Raw genomic sequence first — 19,826 nt, forward strand, 5'->3', positions numbered from 1 at the left:
AAACTTCTATATTGAGTCATTAAACAAAGTATACTGAGAAGAGACAGCTATTTATTATTATTATTATTATTATTATTATTATTATTATTATTTAAATACTGCATATGTCCAGATTGTGAGTACATGGTTTAATAGTATAGCATTGTATTCATGTAATTCATTCATCATTTATTTTTGGAAAGTTTCTGCCAAACATATAGGTGTTTTAGTACATTATGGAGACATTGTGCAATGGATTATGGGATCAGTTCCTCGAGTACTTTTATAATCACATTTTAGACATAACCAGCCAAATAATGCCTTATTTGGACTTCAAAACTAAACATACTGTGTATATTATAAAAACATTACTTGCTTCACAAAACTTTATACAGTGTCTACCCAATAAAGGTCTCAGGGTAAGAAAAACGTATGGAGACAACAATAGGGGGACACACTGGTTATATCTTTATATATAAGTGTGTTCTATTTCATTGCAAAAACTAAAAACAGGTCTTTTATCAAAGCATAGTATGTTCATAATAATATAATTACATTATTTCAGCATATACACTCATGTCTCGAAAGGTCCGAATTTTATATTTGTCTCCGTAATGAAGGTTACAGGTTATATATATATATATATATATATATATATATATATATATATATATATATATATATATATCTGCCCTGCGGGAGTGTTACTCTCAGTGGCTTATCTCTGAATTAATAAATAAATACATATAAAGCTCTGCCAGCAGCATTACATCAGTAGCATCAGAAACCACTTGCTACAGCAACACCAGCTTATATACAATAAAATGTATACAATGTATTATACTACATATAGTACATAGTAATGTAGTATTGATATGAATTTAATTTAAGTACATTCAGATACATATTTGCATTAAATTGTTGAAATATCTCAAAAAATAATTCATTTATTTTTTTATTTTGTCAGAATAATTCTAAGCTCGATGGTTTAGCTAAAACATGTTTTCACATTGACCCCTTTACTAATTGCATATCACAACCCAATACTACATGTTCCTTTAAAAAAACACCTCTGAAACACCAAACAAGCAAAATCAAATTATTAAAGGATCCTTGTCTGATACTCACCAGGCTGTAACAAGTGGGTTTTGACAATGCAGGTACAATAATAAAAATGAATCTAATCAAACACAATTATCTTTAAAAGCTGCCCATTTGTTTTCTTTGTAACGCAAATAAAAAGTCCTGTCAGATCAGCAAAGTGAATGTATTTGTATCAGCAGACCAGAACCTATTTTAAAAACATCACTTGATGACACATCACATTGCAATCCTGCAGGGAAACAGTGTGGAATTCTCTGGTCTCTTTGACCTGTACTCCTGAGACATTAGTTTGTTGATTCAGATGTGTGTAGGTGTAAAAGGAAAAAATAGACTGTGACTCAACTAGACATTTTACAGATGCAGGGTTGTAACACAGTACGAGGAGTAGAGGTCTTCACGGGTCCACGTACGGGTTCGGGTCCATATTTTAAACGGGCAGCACGGTCCAGGTCGGGTCCTATTCTTGTACTTCGGGTTCCAAGGTCTGTTTAACATTGTGTGTATTACCCGAGTGACTCGATGACTTTACCAATTGACGATTGGCTGTTTTATTTAGAAGGCGGGACTCATTCTGTGTTTGACAGATGATGTAAGCCGAAGTGCATTATGGGGGTTTGCGCGATTTTTGTGGATATCGTGGTTTGAGTTCGGTCGTATTGTATCTAAATCTATGGCCGACGCGTCTCAGAGCACAATGACAGCACTTTAGTAATACTAACGTCAGCGCCGTGGCACTGAACCAGCATCGCTATTATAGTTCAAAAGGGCAAACAGTGGAAGTTGTCGTATTATGTGAGATACAAAAAACTGCAAAGCTGCAAAGTCGCGTTTGTCCTCCGCCACCGTGAAAGCAAGTGGGCTTTTGAACTAAAATAATGAATGGATTATACGCGCTTTCAATCAGCAAGAGGAGCAACATGGATTTCATTTTACCAGCTTTCCTGGCACGGAGGATGGACTGTGTGCGTCACGGTCTGGTACAGAAGAGAAGCTACTGACGTTACATTAGGTAAGACACAAACTTGTAAATTAAGTTGTTAATAGCAATTAGCTGTGGGATCTGTGCTGATCGGGTTCAATCGGGTCTGTGTGTCACGGCTGGGTCCGGGTCCAGATTTCAAATAATAGTCGGGTCCGAGTCGGGTCCGGGCAGTACATTTTTGGCATTTCTCGGTTCTGCACGGGTCCGGGTCCAAACTTTCAAATAATAGACAGGTCGGGGTCGGGTCCGTGTAGCACATTTCTGGGTCTTTTCGGTCGGGTTCGGGCACATATTTTTGGACCCGTGAAGACCTCTAACGAGGAGTGGTCCAGTACAGACGCTATGTGCGCCCCCCGGGACCGCCCTGGCTGCTCCGACAAACAGTCTTCCTGTGCAACACTCCACTAGACACTAGATGCTCAGACGCACTAGGGTGACAGGCTACAGGGTGGAAGTTACAGCTGACCGCAATCAGATTGTCACCCCATCTCACTATACAGAGACTGCTTCTCCACTGGTAGGGCACAGAGTACCTTAGGGGAAAAGCAGCAGAGCTATAACTATAAGTACGTAACGAACCTTGGCTACTGAACTTTAGACAATTCGTTTGGGTTCCGGACTGTGACTGCTTTGTGTTTATATGTGTTTTATTGTTGTTTTGCTTTATGTTTACAGAGGGACCCGTGACCTGTGTTTTTGGGGTTTACGTCTGTCTCATCTTTGTTTGGCTCTCGGTATACACTGAAACCTCCAATCTCACACACTCCCCTTCCCCACTGTGTGCTTCCTCAACCCCGCCTACAGAGCCCTGAGACCAGGGATATCCTGACAGGATAAAAGTCTTGTGCAGCTTTTCCCTCTATGGTACCAGGACTTATGAAGCATAAACCCAGCACAACCCAACTCTCTTCAGGAGTGTCCTGTGTTGTAAACCAGATCATTTCTGCTGCTCCACAGTGTTCTGATTGATCTGTCAGAGCTTTGATCTGCCCTCAGAATTGATAAGAGGCACATTCTCTGCTGTTCTTGTTATGAGTTACTGTCTCACTTTAACTTGAAAAGTCAATTGAAAAATACAATTCTAAAATAGTAGAATCAATGTATTTCTTACAGATACCAAGTACATGGATTTTAATTTCTGATTGGCAGATACTGGGAAGTTGTGATCCAAGACATGTTCTCAAATGTACTTGGCATGGTCTCACCCCCACTGATGTAGATCTGGTATGAGTAAGAAAAGTAAGAGTACCTTAGGGGAAAAGCAGCAGAGCTATAAGTATGATAGCAAACCTTCTTTATTTAAGAATAAAAAAGTTGATTAGAAAAAAGACAATTATTCTGTTATAAGATCAGGGGAATATCGGTCACTAGAATAATATATTGCATGAGGTTAAGACTCACAGATTTGATACTGAAGAACCCTGGAAAATGTTTTATATTGACTGTATTGTTACGACCCCAAGTCGCTGATGTAAGGAGATGAGGGGGACATAACATAGAACACACAAATGTAGTAGTGGGAGAGTGAGGTGAGTGTAAAAACCAACACTAAGTCAACTATATATACAAAAAGGGTTTATTTACAAAGGGGGGGGAGTATATACAACTATGTACAATAGTCCAAAATGGACGTGATAATAATAATAAAAATAAACAAAACACACACAGAAGAAAACACCCTGGGCGGTGTCAGCTACTACTGAATCAAAACAAAACCTATCTAAGCTAGTCTAGAAAGTAATCCACTACCTGAATTGTATTTCTGGAACAGACCCTAACTGTCTACACTAATTAAACTATATAACCCTGACAACTAATACAAAGGGGTGATCACCGCCCCTACCTCAATACCTAATATGCTAGACAACATATATCCCTCTTTGTAAACGTGTAAACCCATGGGTATCTCACCTATCTACCCGTTTTCCCCTTAACAAAAGTAAATAACAGATTACAGTGTGACGAAACTCAAAACAGAGAAGAAAACAGTAGGTAATTACACACAGAAAACACAATCAATCACAAAGGTATTTTAACACAAACAACCAGGGTAGCAACATGAAATGGCGTTGAGTTCTGTCTGCTAAAAAGAGAAAATACATTTAGTCTAAATTCTAAAATCTAAAATACTTTTTTCTTCTCTTCTGCTTTTGCAGCACTATACGTACCTGTCAGGGTTGGTACTGGGAATGACAGAAGGGAGTGGGATCCAGTAGCAGTGTCAGGCAAAAAGACTTATCAGACAGACAGTCAACCAAAACAAAGAGGATTTGGACAAGGACTAGTCGGGGTCACAGATGGTAGGTCGAACGATCAGGCAAACAAGGTTAACAAGGAAGATCCGGAGACGTAGAACAGAGAGAAGGCTAGGGTCGATACACAGGTAAACAGGATTTCAGTAATAATGTTCAGAATTGCTGCTGCAATGTGTCATAGTGTTGACCGGACATTAGCTGAAGTGGTAAAGTCCCACCAGCCAAAAGACCTGGAGGAGGCCATCAGGCTCATGGAGAACCACCTCACTGCTCGGGATGATTACACCTCTTGACGCTCTGGGGCGGACGCCCCCCAAGCCATTCCCAAGTCCTAGGGCAGGATTGTTCTGAATTTCTGTCTAATATTATAGATCCTAGGCTCTCATTGTTTGATTTGGCTGTGGCACACTTGGGACATGGCTCTGGGGACAAATCACCCTTGGTGGCTGCAGGCAATGAGTGAGGCGGGGACAGCCTTCACTCCAACTCCAGTCGTGTAGCAGCCAACAGTATTCTATTGGACCCAGGGGAAGGAACGAGTTCTTGGGCTCACCAGCTCTCTCCTTCCAACAGAAAAACCGACACCTCCAGTATAGCCCCAGACGCTGCCTTCTACCACTATTCTGATTTTGCTCTCGACCAGTGACAAGATGATACCCTGGGATGGTTATATGACCAGGTCTCAGTTGTAAATGCACTGAGGGCTCGTTCGTATCCCCAGTTTCATAATGAAAAAGACTTGCAGTATAGGGTAACCAAAAGTCAAGGGGGGAACCCGGTCACGAAACAATTATTGGTACCACATTTACATATGCGCTTTGTGTTTCTCTCCGCACACAAGGTACCTATGGCGGGTCACCTGGGTTGTGACAAGACCTTAAACCGTAGAACGGATGGATTATTTTGGCCAGGCATTAAAAACAAAGTAGAAAGATGGTGTGCTGCCTGTCTGGAGTGCCAAAAGACCAATGCAAGTGCAATACCTCAAGCCCTGCTTGTACCGCTACCTCTCATGGAAACACCATTTCAGCGTGTTGATCGGTCTGTTAGAGAAAAGCTCTGCAGGCTATTGATTTGTGCTAGTCATAGTGGATTATACCACTCGATATCCTAAAGCAATGATTCCTCTATGGACAATGTCAGCAACTAGGACCGCCAAGGAGTTGTTTAAGGTCTTCACTAGGGTGGGGTTCCAAAAGAAAGTTTGACAGATCAGGGCACTCCCTTCAGGTCACGTGTGGAGGATAAGTCCATCAAAACATCAATTTATCATCCCCAAACAGAGGGCCTAGTGGAGCGTGTAGCATTATGATGGGTTATTTTGATAAGAGCATTTTAGCTCTGAGCTGAAGCACTGATCCAAAGAAGACCTCTCCCCCCAAAGTTATCAGATTTCCTTAAAGCATGGGACTGGTTGACATCAAAATGACAGTCTGGGAGGATGGAACCGAGAATAGGCCAAATAGTTTGGAATCCTGCTGTGAGATGTCTGGGGAAGGTGGCCTGTAGGTAATAAAAACTCTTTGAAATGGACGAGAGCCGAAATCCAGACACAGAGCTACGAACCCGGGCCAACCGGCATTTCCAAAAGATGGCATGGATTGACATCAGTCATAAATCAAGCCCCCCTCCAATAGGACACTGGGGGCTGAAACCGAAATCCAATCTCAAAAACTCAAGAACCAATCACCTACTGATCTGACAGACGTTTAATAACAGCGCACAGTCTCTCTCTCTCTCTCTCTCTCTCTCTCTCTCTCACCTGAACCAGAAACTCGCTGCCGCAGCTGAACCTGTAGCTCTGTTGCCCGAACCGGAACCAGAAACCAACCAAGTCTTTGCCGGCAACAGAAGAGTTAAACTGGGAGAAGGAGATTGAGCCGTACGAAGAATTCTTTTAAAGGACTTTATTAAATAAAGAACTTTACAGACTGCGCATGCCCGCCTGTGCCCACCTGATCAGTGGAGTTTTACAGCTGGACAAAGTCGACTGTATACGAAAGTGTTCAGTCATTTAAATAGCTATTTGTGTCTTAAGAAACTTGACCCTTAGAACGAACAGGACCCTGCTTTCCTCAAAGACTTTGTCTTCAAGTAACTACGGTGGAAACCCTGCTTACAAGGAAGATTTTGTGCACAACCTTGGAGCCTTCAAACCAGTGGAAAATCTGTTTGGAAAAGACTCTACATTCGCAAAACCCCAACTTCCAGGTGCATCGACTGAGTGGAAGTTCTTTGACAAAGCCGAACCGGACTGCCTTTGTTCCAAACCACACGGACCTCGTGCCGTGTGCTGTTATCTGAGCCCGAAGACAGAGAGGCCTCTCTGTGACGAAGTTCAGATAAGTTTAACAGTTTGGAGTTTGTGATTCATGACATTTCATAACTCTAGAATGTGTAATATCATTTAGTTTTCTTAAATATAAATGTGTGTTGCATTAAACTGTTTTGTTGATAATTTTAGAAATAAAATCTGTCAACGCCGAGAAATACCTTCTCATTCCTGTTTAACTGTTTAGTCTGAAATTGACACAAGTTAATAGACATTAGATTATTGGTGGCCCTGCCTATCCTTAATCATTGAATAATACTCAGTTAAGGGAAATTGTCTGATATATATATATAACGAGAAGTTACATGACATTAAATACTAACCTGCGTAGTTATTTAATGTCTGACTACAATACTAATGAGAGACTCACCTTGGTCTTACTAACCGGTATTGTAGTCAATGTGTTTATAACCTTTTTTGTTTAACGATTTGTGTGATATCATATGCGATCCCATGGTCTTTGATTTGGTCACGGAAGTGATTTGTCTTTGATTTGTTGATCTAGAGTTGAATTTTAATTAGTTTTTCCCTTTTGTACAATTATTGTAGTGCTACATTTAGTCTTTGTTTTTAATAAATTTGACTATTTATATCTTTGGAATTGGTGTCTTGCGTCCAATTATTACAGAAATTGAGTTCTACAAGATTCCAGGATTCGTGATGAGGTGATACTATAAATTCACTTCTTTAATTGAAATTTATAAGTGTACCTCACGCTACACATTTAATTTGTGTGCAAGCTAAACAACCCAAGTCGAATAGCCTATTATCTACATATTTTTTCCTTTCCCACCATTGATCGTGTGTTATTTCATAGTGGCGGTAGTGCTATCATTGGTGCTGATTCAATGATCAGGAGGCTGTATAGCGCTGTCACTGGTGTTGAACAATGATCGATAGGCTGTAGTCCATTTTGCTCACGCGATTGTGGTTTTGTAGGCAAATTTTAATTTTTTTTGCATGTGTTTTTTTGTGCAGAAAGTTACTGTTTTCGTGTACTGTCTTATTTTGAGTGAAGTATATTTGAAATATTGTGCATTTAATAAATAATAATTGTCACTGGCTCTGCATGTGGGGTAATATAATCACTGCATCACCCAACCAAATTTATTTTTGTATTTTTTTAACCGTACATTTTATTTGAACATCGTAATAACAAATGTCTGTTTTAAAGAAAAAACTCATCGCATGCCGCTGATTCCATTTCATTGTTCAATCAACAGCAATTCAGACTTTATGCAGATACAGCTATAGAATATTATTATTATTTAAATAATCGTGAAGTGAGTGAGACGTTATTGGCGCTTCAGTGTTCCCATAAACATTGTGTTGTGTAAGTAATTATTTGATAATTATTGATCATTGTATGGTCAAAGGTCACGTATGTGGGTACTTGGCCCCTGGTCATTACTGCATGCAGCTCTGTTTATTATTATAAAACCATCAGCGTAAGAATTATTTCCCACAACCCCTGAATGGGAACACAGCAATGAGTAGTCGTAAGACAAAGCCAGGCAGACAGTTGTAGTTCTTATATATATATATATATATATATATATATATACAAAATAGACACCTTACTTAGCAAACAAGCAAATGTACTTTTGCTATTAACTTAACAATTGTATCTTTATTGCAGATATCATGAATTTTATCTTTTGTGGTGAACAGTTAGGTGATAATGGGGAATACTGTGCATCTTGTGGAAGAAATCAACGAGATGCTGAAACTGCTCAACAACCTCACCAAGATCCATCTTTGCCAGTGGATTTAATTAAACAGTATTTTGTTTTGAAGGCCAATGTTATACTGGATTTACTTTCCACTGTCCATGGAATTCAGTACAGCTTGCAGACATTAAAGAACAGGTTAAAGCACTTAGGGTTATCCCGCAGAAGTAACTATTCTTCAATAAGGGATGTGAGAAATGCCATTGTGTGTGAGTTGCGAGGACCGTACAGCTCTTTGGTTATTGCACAATGTGGCAGGTATTAAAACAAAAATATTACATTACTTGTCATTTAGCAGACACTCTTATCCAGGGCAACTTACATTTTGTACCCATTTATACAGCCAGGCAGTTTACTGGAGCAATCTAAGTGAAGTACCTTGCTCAAGGGTACAACAGCACTACCCCACCCAGGATTTGAGCCCACAACCATCCAGTTATGAGTCTAGAGCATTAACCACTACTCCACACTGCTGCCTAATATAAATTAAAATGTTAAACGCTCAGAGGTAATGAGACTGTTATCTGCCCTTAACCCAGTTGGAACCCAGATAGCACAGCAGCGTTGGGCCAACGTCGGCCCAACGGATCATGAGTGGTCAGACCGACGTTGGATTTTGCTCAGCGTGCCTATGTTGGCCCGATGTTCAAAACGACGATGGTCTGACGTCGGTCCAATATCGGTCGGTCCATCCATGTTTTGACCTGCTAATGTTAATTTCCCAAAGGTATTCTTTGTTCTTATCCTGTATCCAGTGTTGCTCGTTGCTTTGCTGTCCTCGTCCTGTAGCCGCAGTGTTTTCAGAGCCCGTTGTTGTAGAAATACATTGCAGAAGAGCAGAACTACAGTCACACTTCGTTTTCTCTCTCCCTTAGGTATGAATGTGGGAAGCTTGACCGAGTATTTCTAAAATGTGTCTTATCCAATACACACAGTTATTTTGAAAGCTAACGTCTTATACAGGCTCAACAGAACCAAGCCCAATTAAATAATTAATTTAATATTAAATAAGAATGACAGATCCCCAGAAACACAACACAACAGAAACACATGTAAGATCATATATTCAAATCATTCAGCCAAGGGATTATTAAGGAATAACAATTTTATTCACAAATAGTAGATGAAACATTTAAAAGAATAAACGACAAACATCTGCTCTTGTTTCTCAGTGACCGAGTGCCTGAATCCTCTGGACACGTCTGATCAATTCTAGATAAACAAAAAATAACTAAACTACAAGACATTCAATAAGCCGTATTCATTCTTATTACTGTATTTTTAATTGTCACTTTTTAAATAGTTATGTGAAAGTTCCCTTCTGACCCGTAGCCATTAATTTACATTCATGTTTTTTCTTATAAAGAATAAGAAAGTCAAACTTCAATGTTAAATCGGGATCATAATCATGGCTACCGACCCCACTCACTTGAGTGACGAGAGGTGTGTGTAACAAACAATCTCGGCAAGTGAAGTAAAGTTGTCGAGCTAACTGCAGTACCTATGCAATCTGAAATACAAAACTACGTTTAAATTGTGTCTAGTGTCTGCTGGGACAGTACACACAGCAATGCACCACAGTTTAGATTATTTTATTTTATATCCTTTCACTTACGTTTTTCTGGTTCTTTTGATGTTGAACTGGTGTACTTGCCCTCACTTGTATATCCAATGGCTTAAATAAAAAAATAAAAAGTATGAATAAATAAGTAACAACTACATAAACATGTATTTCTCCTTCCGTCAATACTTTATGAACAGATTTGAAAAGCAGCAACGCGCTTCACAGCCACTCCTCGGTGCATGGTGTGTTAAAGTAATTGACAGATTTGTTCGTCCAATTGTTTAACTTTGTACTCTCCCTTTCCGTAATTGCTTCTGAATTTATTACATCCTCGGATTTGTTTTTCAGGTCCCCGTATTTCTTTTATCATGTCCTTTTTTCATGTCTTGGAATTTGTTTTTTAGTTATTCGGATTTGTTTTTCAGGCCCTCTTATTTTTTTAAGTCCTATTTTTTTTTTTAATGTTTTGTAATTTGTTTTTCAGATTTTCATTTTGTTTTCAGTTTTTAATTTTGTTTTTCAGCTTTGCACTTCAGGACCACCATAATTAACATCATGTGGCCAGAGTGTGCAGGCAGTTCCTGGATGACGAAGGCATTGATGCCATTGACTGACCCTCATGTTCCCCAGACCTGAATCCAATTGAGAACCTTTGGGACGTTATGTATCAGTGCATTCGATGCCGCCAAGTAGTGTCACAGACTGGCCAAGAGCTCACTGATGCCCTGAAACAGGTCTGGGAGGAGATCACCCAGGACACCATCCGCCGTCTCATCAGGAGCATGCCCAGAAGTTCTCAGGAGTGCATACAGGCACATGGGGGCCATACACACTACTGAGTCACATTATGAGTTGGAACAGCCTGTGATTTCAATTGTTTACTTTGATTTTCAGTGTGAGTTTAAATCCAGCCCTCAATCGGTTGGTGATTTTGATTTCCACTGACCGTTGTTACGTCATTTTGTTGTCCACGAATTACGCAATGTACAGTAAAGATTTTGATCTTTAATATATTTCGTTCATCGAGATCTGATGCGTGATTTAAGTGTTCCTTAAATTTTTTTGAGCAGTGTAGATGCTTGAAGAGCCATTGTTAATGTTTTATATTAATAATAATATGCAGACCAAGCAATATAAATGTATTATGTTAGCAACAACCACTTTGCAAGTTGTTCAGGGCATACCCTCTGGACATACCTGTCAACAATGAAAGGATCAAACTGCAGAGAGAGAGAGGGCCCACAGCTGTTTGTTAGAAGTCTATTTGTGAACTTAATCATTTCTCCAGAAAGGCAGGAACTGTTTTTGCTAATGAGCGATTGACAGTTGTTAAATGACGACCGTGGGATCGAATCTTCCTGGTGCACATCAAAGGAAGACATCTGTTCTTTGGATACAACACCTCTCCCGAAGAAGACTACCATGAACATTACAAGGGTCAGAAATCTGACCCCCAGATTAAAACGAACCTGAGTGAACCGAGTCCCTGACCTCGTAAAAAGTCAGATGGCATAGTTGGCTACATTCTTCATTCTTCACCACACCGGTGATACAAATACATAAATAAATCTAACTTTATCCCAGGCACAGTATACAAAGTGGAACTGATAACTATGTTTTCCACTATTTTGTTGTACACTGTTACACTGACAAACACACCGGCTGTCAGATCGCCACCACCCCAACCCGGACATATTACAAGGTGTACTGTAAAGAGTATTTATGTATGGATATGCAATTCAGACAAGTGTAAATATAGCTGTCTAACATGATCATATATTTAACATGTATGTGTAAACATTGAACACTGGTTTCTACATTACATATTTTATCAGTATGGCCACTGTACACACGTTCTTTGGAGAAATTTGACGAGTGCGCAGGTGCGCTGCACCGCAGGGTCTACTATCAGGATAAGTGCTGCCCCTGTGACACCGCACAACACGTTTGTACTTATTGCTTTTTCCAGTACATGGCGAGTGATGTACACATTAATGTTCAGTTTCACATTACAAAAAAGGCATTTATATCAAAATACCATGTGCACAGCTGGGATTAAATCAACACTTCAACACACGATAGAAAATGACACAGTAATTTGTACACAGTTGCTGCTCATTGTTTAGTTGCTAGTTTCTTCTGATAATCAATGTAACCACTATGATGTACAGTTTTTTAGTAGGTGCATCACAGTTTGTATTTAATCTGCACCTCTTCACATAAGTGGAGGCTGAATAATATTTACATTGACATGGTATTCACCAACACATAACTGTTCCACCCACTAATAGATAAGGCTTATGTAAGGGGGTCTGCCAATAATAATAATAATAATAATAATAATAATAACTATACAACTGTCATCAATGGCTGCATCAAAGTACAGGCTTCTAGTTTTGTTTCAGCGGGGAGATTAATGCTTTGGATATACAGCACAGAGCGTCAGGTTGCTGTGATTCTATCCCTTCATCTGCCATCGCTCTCTCCTGCAAGGCGATCAGCCGCTGCCACCCTCTGGTTTCTCTTCAATTTTAGACACTGTGATTGGCTCGTGGTGCCTCTCGTGCTTCCCGCCCATCTCTGAAGCCACGCATGAAAACAGAAAAACACGTCTCCTCCCCATTTGCCGGCACTCATATTTTAGATTTAATTCAGCGAAAAGATGAGCTGTGAGATTTCCTCCTGCAACTCTTCCACAACTTTTCGTGTTCACAACTTGCGAACATTTTTGATGTAATCCTACCCTAAATTACTTTTAGCACTGCACTTTCTGTTGTTTACTATATGTATTGATGCTCTTGGTTTTACTATAGTTTTAGGGGATATCGTATTTAATTGTGGGCAAATTATATAATATGTTTTGTATTGAAAGTGATTTTCTTATTTTCCTGTAGGTTAAGACACAAATTTAAATAATGATGTGTTGTATGTAATTAGCGATCCCCGCCTCTCTCATTGATGTGGATGAAAGGAGGTAAGATGTACCTTCCCTGTGTGTATTATTTGTTTGATATGTTTAAATGATGATACCTATGGTGTCTAGGTGGTGTCCTGAGATCTGGGAAGAACCTGTAGGGAGGCCCAAATATAGGTGGTGTGAGGTTCCCTTCCTTATTAATAATAAGTGTGGCATATTCAACATTTGTGAGCCAATATTGCATTCCACAGTTGTGTGACAATGGTTTATATTTGAGTAGTCGGCAGGATTTTGGCAACAATCACAATGACAGACGGGGTTCAATTAGAAAATACACAGTTGTCAGCATAACAGAAAAACTAAGGGACAATGAAAGACAAAATGGAGCATTGTAAGAAGCTTCACTAGGTTTTCTCAGGAATGTAATTTTAAAAATCATAAACTGAAAAAACTAAGAACTCCTTCTTTGAAAAGAGTACAAAATGGTGATTGTACTTCACCTTTAATTGAAATTACCATAGGATCAGTGGGTGTAGTTAAATAGATTTAAATGTAACTATTTACATACATTTGCAGGATCTTATGTTCTTGTATTTTATATTTAAGTACAGGTATTTATTGATTTACTACAGATGTGATTATTTTGTTTTTTTTGTAAAGGTTTCTAATTGCCCCTATAATCTCCTCTGTTTTTAATGTATAAATGATAGGGTTCAGCATTGGAGGAATGGTGGAGGACAAGGATGTACATATTATCCTGGTATTTGAATTAAAAATTGACATGAATGCAGCAATGTATGTGATGAAAAATGGCACGTAATACACTATCACTAACATAAGATGGGATGTGCAGGTTTTCATTGCTTTTAACCGTTCCTCACCCGATGCTATTTTTAACAGTGCAGATAGTATACACACATAAGACAGCACAATCAGAATGAAAGGTACAAAGCAAAATACTGCAATACAGATTTTTGCATAAATGTAATTTGGGAAATTGTCATTACATGCCATTCGATACATAGGCCCATGATCACAGAAAAAGCTCTCTATGACAATGGATCTGCAAAATGATAGTCTAGTGATTAAAAGTACAAGAGTTATGTTTAGGGTTGCTGTGAAAACCCAGACACATGCTATAATCACAAACACTGAAGTATTTGTCATAATGATGTGATATCTCAGTGGAAAGCATATAGCAACAAACCTGTCATAGGCTAGTACAACAAGAGTGAGTGACTGCATGGAGGTAAATAAATGAACAAAGAACATGTTGGCCAAGCAGGCTTCATATGTGATGAACTGAGAATCAAAGAGAAAGGTGTGAATTAACTTAGGAATAAGCGCTGTGCTTTCACAGATGTCAATTACAGCTAAATTGAAAACAGCACCGTACTTAGGTGTGTGAAGACTTCGTTCTGTGTATATAATGAATATGATGAAAAAGTTTGCAAACACAGTCACAGCATAAACAAAGCACAGGAAAATGTAATAGTACTTCACATGTGGGATGTTGGAAAAGCCGTTGATGTAAAAGAACTGAGGCCGAACAAATGCAGCATTGGGAGAAACTGTTGAATTCAAGAAGCTCATGGCAGACTGATTTGGATTTTCTTTGACCTGCAATCAAAAAAGTTATTCAGGTAAACTGAATAAAAAAAATACATGAAAACATTTTCATCAGTAGTAAGATAACATGGCAAATTGTTTTCTTTATTGCATTCTACTTTTAATGATTCATAATGATTAATAATAATTATATAAATATATATATGCTCGATTGGATTGAGATCTGGGGAATTTGGAGGCCAAGTCAACACCTTGAACTCGTGATTCATCAGACCAGGCCACCTTCTTCCATTGCTCAGTGGTCCAGTTCTGATGCTCACGTGCCCATTGTATGCGCTTTCGGCAGTGGACAGCATGGGCACCCTTACTGGTCTGCGGCTACGCAGCCCCATACGCAACAAACTGCGATGCACTGTGTGTTCTGACACCTTTCTATCAGAACCAGCATTTACCGCTTTTCTTTCCTTGGACCACTTTTGATAGGTACTGACCACTGCAGACCAGGAACACCCCGCAAGAGCTGGAGTTTTGGAGATGCTCTGACCCAGTCATCTAGCCATCACAATTTGGCCCTTGTCAAAGTCGCTCAGATCCTTACGCTTGCTCATTTTTCCTGCTTCTAACACATCAACTTTGAGGACAAAATGTTCACTTGCTGTCTAATATATCCCACCCACTGACAGGTGCCATGATAACGAGATCATAAGTGTTATTCACTTCACCTGTCAGTGGTCATAATGTAATGGCTGATCGGTGTATCTTCCCTGCAGCTGTTACTTTCAGTGCCTGAACTCTGCTGGTGTTGCATCACTCTCAGGGAGCAGACCACCCAATTTAATCACTATCTTCCTGAAACAACAGTAAACAACAGCATTGCACCAGGAGCATAAGAAACCACTTGCTACCACAACACCAGCTTATATACAATAATAAAGATGTATGTAATAAACATTGCACATTACACAATACACATTAATTATAAGGGTTTTGCCTCAAGGTTTTTTACGGTGGCCCTGAAGTGCAACTGCTGAAAAAATAAATAAAATAAAATAAAATAATAATAATAATAATAATAATAATAATAATAATAATAATAATAATAATAATAATAATAAAATATGTTGATGTTTATATAAATTTAATATTCTTTTCTTACAACTTTATTGTGTAAATGTGTTAATATATACATATACTTTATAATGTTTATTGTGCAGGGAAATTTGTAAATGGTTTATTTGAAGTAGCCAATACTACAAAGGTTAAGGTTCCCAACAGGTTTTGTACAGAACATTACAGACAGGACATGGTTTTAAAGTTAAAGCTAAGCAGAAAAGTACATTCAGTTTAAAACACATGTAGAATTTACATAAGTTAGAGAGACAATGCAAAAGTCCTTAATAAAATAAAACACTATTTTATATTAATTTGTTATTTATTATTGTTTCTTGGATTTTCTTGGAGTTATTCATATTTGGTAAAGCCGTCTCTAATTTTGCATTTCACAAATTAGCACATGCTCTTGTCTATTAAATCAGTAAACTGCTCCTTCTGATTGAATTGTTAAGGGATGTTTACTGTTAGTGCTTAAGAATATTAATACAAATATGTGATTTAAGTTTTCTATAAAGCACTGTCACACTACCTTGTAATAATTAAGTAAAGTTGTTAATTTAGTAAATCTAGGTACTTTAACACTAGAAGTGCCGACATTTCAAACTACCTACAAGCACCAAAGCCAGTCAATGTAACCAATAGCTCTTTAACAGCTGTGATATGACAATCAAAGGCAAACCATCGTATAAAACTCACAAATGTAGTATTTCAATTGAAATATGATCATAAAACATTTGCAGTTGCACTTCAGGGCCACCATAGTTTTTCTAATTTTAGCTTGTATAATCTAACATATGTCTTTTTGTGAGTTTATTGGACATTCAGATAAATTGCTTTACATTGTTTAAATATCTAAAAAAATAAAGTTGTTTTGAAGAAGAGGAAGAGATTTACAAGGCTACATGATTGATTACATTTTTGTCTTCATAACCCAAAACTAACATTTGGATAATATTTTTGACCCCTGTACTTATTGCAAATTACAAATTCATACTGCATGTTCCTTTAACAAAAAACGCCCCTCTAACAAACAAAACAAACAAGCAAAATCCTCAGTCCTCATTCCAAAGATGACCAAACTATGAATCTTTGTCTGATACTCACCAGGCTGTAAGAAGAGGGTTATGACAATGCAGGTAAAATAATAAAATGAATCTAATCAAACACAATTCTATTTAAAAGCTGCCCATTTGTTTTCTTGGTAAAGTCCTGTCAGACCAGAAATGTGTTTGTATCTGTATCAGCAGACCAGAACCTTTTATAAACACGACTTGATGACGCACGACATTGGAATCACCCAGGGAAACACAGTGTGGAATTCTCTGGTCCCTTTAACCTCTACTCCTGAGACATTAGTTTGTTGATACACATACAGATGTGTGTAGCTTTAAAAGGGAAAATGATAATGTGACTGAACTAAAAATATAACAAATACAGGATAAAAGTCTTGTGCAGCTATTCCCTGTTGTGTGAGACGCTCTATGGATCCAGCACCACCCAACTCTCTTCAAGAGTGTCCTGTGCTGTAAACCTGATCATTTCTGCAGCTCCACAGTGTTAATCTCTCAGAGCTTTGATCTGCCCTCAGAACTGATAAGAGGCACATCCTCTGCTGTTCTTGTTCTGAGTTACTGTTTCAATTTGGCTCGAAAAGTCAATACCGTCAAAAGTCAAACAGTACTTAGATTGTGATTTCTGATTGGTAGATGCTTGGAAAAAGCATGTTCTCAAATGTAGATGCCATGGGGCTGGATTAAATCAAAACTTTGACCCACCTATCTAATAGAAAACCTCAGTTGCAGCTTCATTTTTAGTAAGATGAGACTTTCTTCTAATTGTAAATCTAACCACTATGATGTACATGTTTGTAGTTTGCTATTAGGGGATCGGTCAAAGTTTTGATTTAATATGGCCCATGGTCTCAATAGCACTGATGTAGATCTGGTATAAGTGACAAAATGCACTCCTTCCAAGTGTACTTTCAAGTAACACCTTCAGTGTATTTATAACAAAAACAACATATCTATTTTCAATAACTTTTTATTTGAAATCTTTGTCACAAACAAATACCCTTAAAAATGTTCATCTTGTCTATCCATTGGAGTCAATATTTTCTGACAGGGCTCAGGCGGGGCTCACGGCAAACCCGGGCAAGTGTGCAGCTGGGAGGAGGGAGACCAAGTGTCTGGGGTACCTCTTAGGGGGGGACAGGTACAGCCAGTAGTTGACAAAGTAACCGCTGTCGCCTCCTGTCCAAAAAGGAAATTTGGCAGTTTTTGGGTTTTGCCGGATATTATCGCCGGTTTTTACTGGACTTTGCTACCCTGGCTTACCCCCTGACCGGTGGATGGAGCAGTGCCAGGTGGTTTTCCAGGCTATTAAGGACCACCTCTGCCAACAAACTGTCCTAAAATGTCCTGATTTCTCTGACCCATTTATCTTAAATACCTACGCCTCGGAAGTTGGAGTGGGCGCAGGGGCTGGGAACACCCCATACATCTTAAGCAAGAAACTATCCCCCCAGGAGTGTAAATATACCACAATTTAAAAGAAGTGTCTCGCCATCATGTGGGCTGTCGAGATGCTCCGCTATTACCTCCTGGGGCGGCCCTTCACCCTGGAAACGGACCGCGCCCCCCTCAGCTGCACCGCATGAAGGACTCCAACCATCGCATCACTCGGTGGTCTCTCACCCTGCAGGACTTCAAGTCCGTCACCGCCCCGGCCCTCAACACCTCAATGCTGACTTTCTCTCCCGTCCTTTTCCCTCCCCTTCCCTTATCCCTTCCCCTTCACCCTCCCCTCTTTCTCGGTCCTTTTCTAGGGGCGGGGGTGTGTGACAGGACGCTGTCTGTCATGGCGCGGCTGCAAATTAGGTGCCCAAGTGCTGCAGCCGTGTTGTCCGCTGCCTCGCAAACAGGCTGCGGGCTCACGGCTGTGGGCAATGGGCACTGAGGTGATTGTATGTCAGCAGCAGCTGTGCTTCGGTTAATTAAACTCTCTCTCTCTCCTTCCCCGTGGTTGTAGCTGTCCAAGGCGGAGGACGAATGACCCGTGCGCCTTCTGACTGCCCGGAGCATGCTTTTTTTTTTTTTTTTTATCTGGTTGTTTGTGAACTGTTTGCCTGTTTTTTAGGTTTTTTTGGGGGGGGGGGGGATATTCTCATTGTTAGACTGTATTGATACTACAATAAAGTCCGGACACCCCGGTCTCCCATCAGTTATTGTGTCCGGTGTCTACAGTGATGTATATTCAGCCTATATTCTATATCAGGGGGATGTTTTGCATGATACATTTGGCATGTTTTACACAACAGAAAAGGTGGGCTATGATCCTTCAATTTTAAAATGAGAAAATGCACTCACAAGTGAGCAAACAGCTTATGCCAGATGGGTAATCCAACGAATGGCAAATGTAATGCCGGCCAGTATCCGTTTATATTAGGTTAGCAGACATATTCTACGTCAAACATATCAGCATAACAACAGTTCTCGAGTTGAGCATTCACTGTTGTCACCCTCATCCAGATACACTGGTATACTTACACGGATTTCTAGGCGGTATCTGTACCGTAGAAGCATGTGCAGTAACACACTACAAATCAGCAGGTTTTCAACAATTCATGCATCTCTCTCTATTATGAGATTAAAGGTGACTTTTAAGAGACCAACACTGCATTGAATGACACTGCTATCAAAATGGCTGTAGCATAAACTTACAATATAATTGCTATTTTGAATATTTACATGAATAAGTAAAACATATGGAGACGTCTAGATGTTATGTATGTAATATTGTACAGGCATATGGTTGCCTAACTTGCAAGCCAACACATCCAGTGCATGAGGTTTGTGCACTGCACACTGGGTGGATTAATTACGTAAATGTCATCGGGTAATCAAATTTACTTTACAGTGAGGGAAAAAAGTATTTGATCCCCTTCTGATTCTGTACGTTTGCCCACTGACAAAGAAATGATCAGTCTATAATTTTAATGGTATGTGTATTTTAACAGTGACAGACAGAATAACAACAAAAAAATCCAGAAAAAACGAATTTCAAAAAAGTTATAAATTGATTTTCATGTTAATCAGTGAAATAAGTATTTGACCCCTTCGACTTAGTACTTGGTGGCAAAACCCTTGTTGCAATCACAGACGTTTCTTGTAGTTGGCCACCAGGTTTGCACACATCTCAGGAGGGATTTTGTCCCACTCCTCTTTGCAGATCCTCTCCAAGTCATTAAGGTTTCAAGGCTGACGTTTGGCAACTCGAACCTTC

General features: G+C 39.3%; 1 protein-coding gene across 2 annotated transcripts; it reads right to left on the reverse strand.

The window, feature by feature from the left end:
* Window positions 1-13,478: 13,478 nt before the first annotated feature.
* LOC136746856 (olfactory receptor 51E2-like) lies at window positions 13,479-16,771 on the reverse strand. Of its 2 annotated transcripts, none has more exons than XM_066699690.1 (2): window positions 16,650-16,771; window positions 13,479-14,483 (listed from the first exon to the last, which is right to left on the reverse strand). In XM_066699690.1, the coding sequence occupies exon 2, from the start codon at window positions 14,454-14,456 to the stop codon at window positions 13,479-13,481; it is 978 nt and encodes a 325-aa protein (XP_066555787.1). In that variant the 5' UTR covers window positions 14,457-14,483; window positions 16,650-16,771. The 2 variants fall into 2 exon arrangements, with proteins under 2 accessions (XP_066555787.1, XP_066555786.1); XM_066699689.1 differs by lacking the exon at window positions 16,650-16,771 and adding an exon at window positions 15,155-15,269.
* Window positions 16,772-19,826: the final 3,055 nt, after the last annotated feature.

The sequence above is a fragment of the Amia ocellicauda genome, chromosome 3 (genome assembly GCF_036373705.1).
Source record: "Amia ocellicauda isolate fAmiCal2 chromosome 3, fAmiCal2.hap1, whole genome shotgun sequence".
NCBI classification, from domain to species: Eukaryota; Metazoa; Chordata; class Actinopteri; order Amiiformes; family Amiidae; genus Amia; species Amia ocellicauda.

What these genes read in the sequence shown, in the direction of transcription:
- LOC136746856 (XM_066699690.1), bottom strand. Translation starts at nt 14,456, where the DNA reads ATGAGCTTCTTGAATTCAACAGTTTCTCCCAATGCTGCATTTGTTCGG.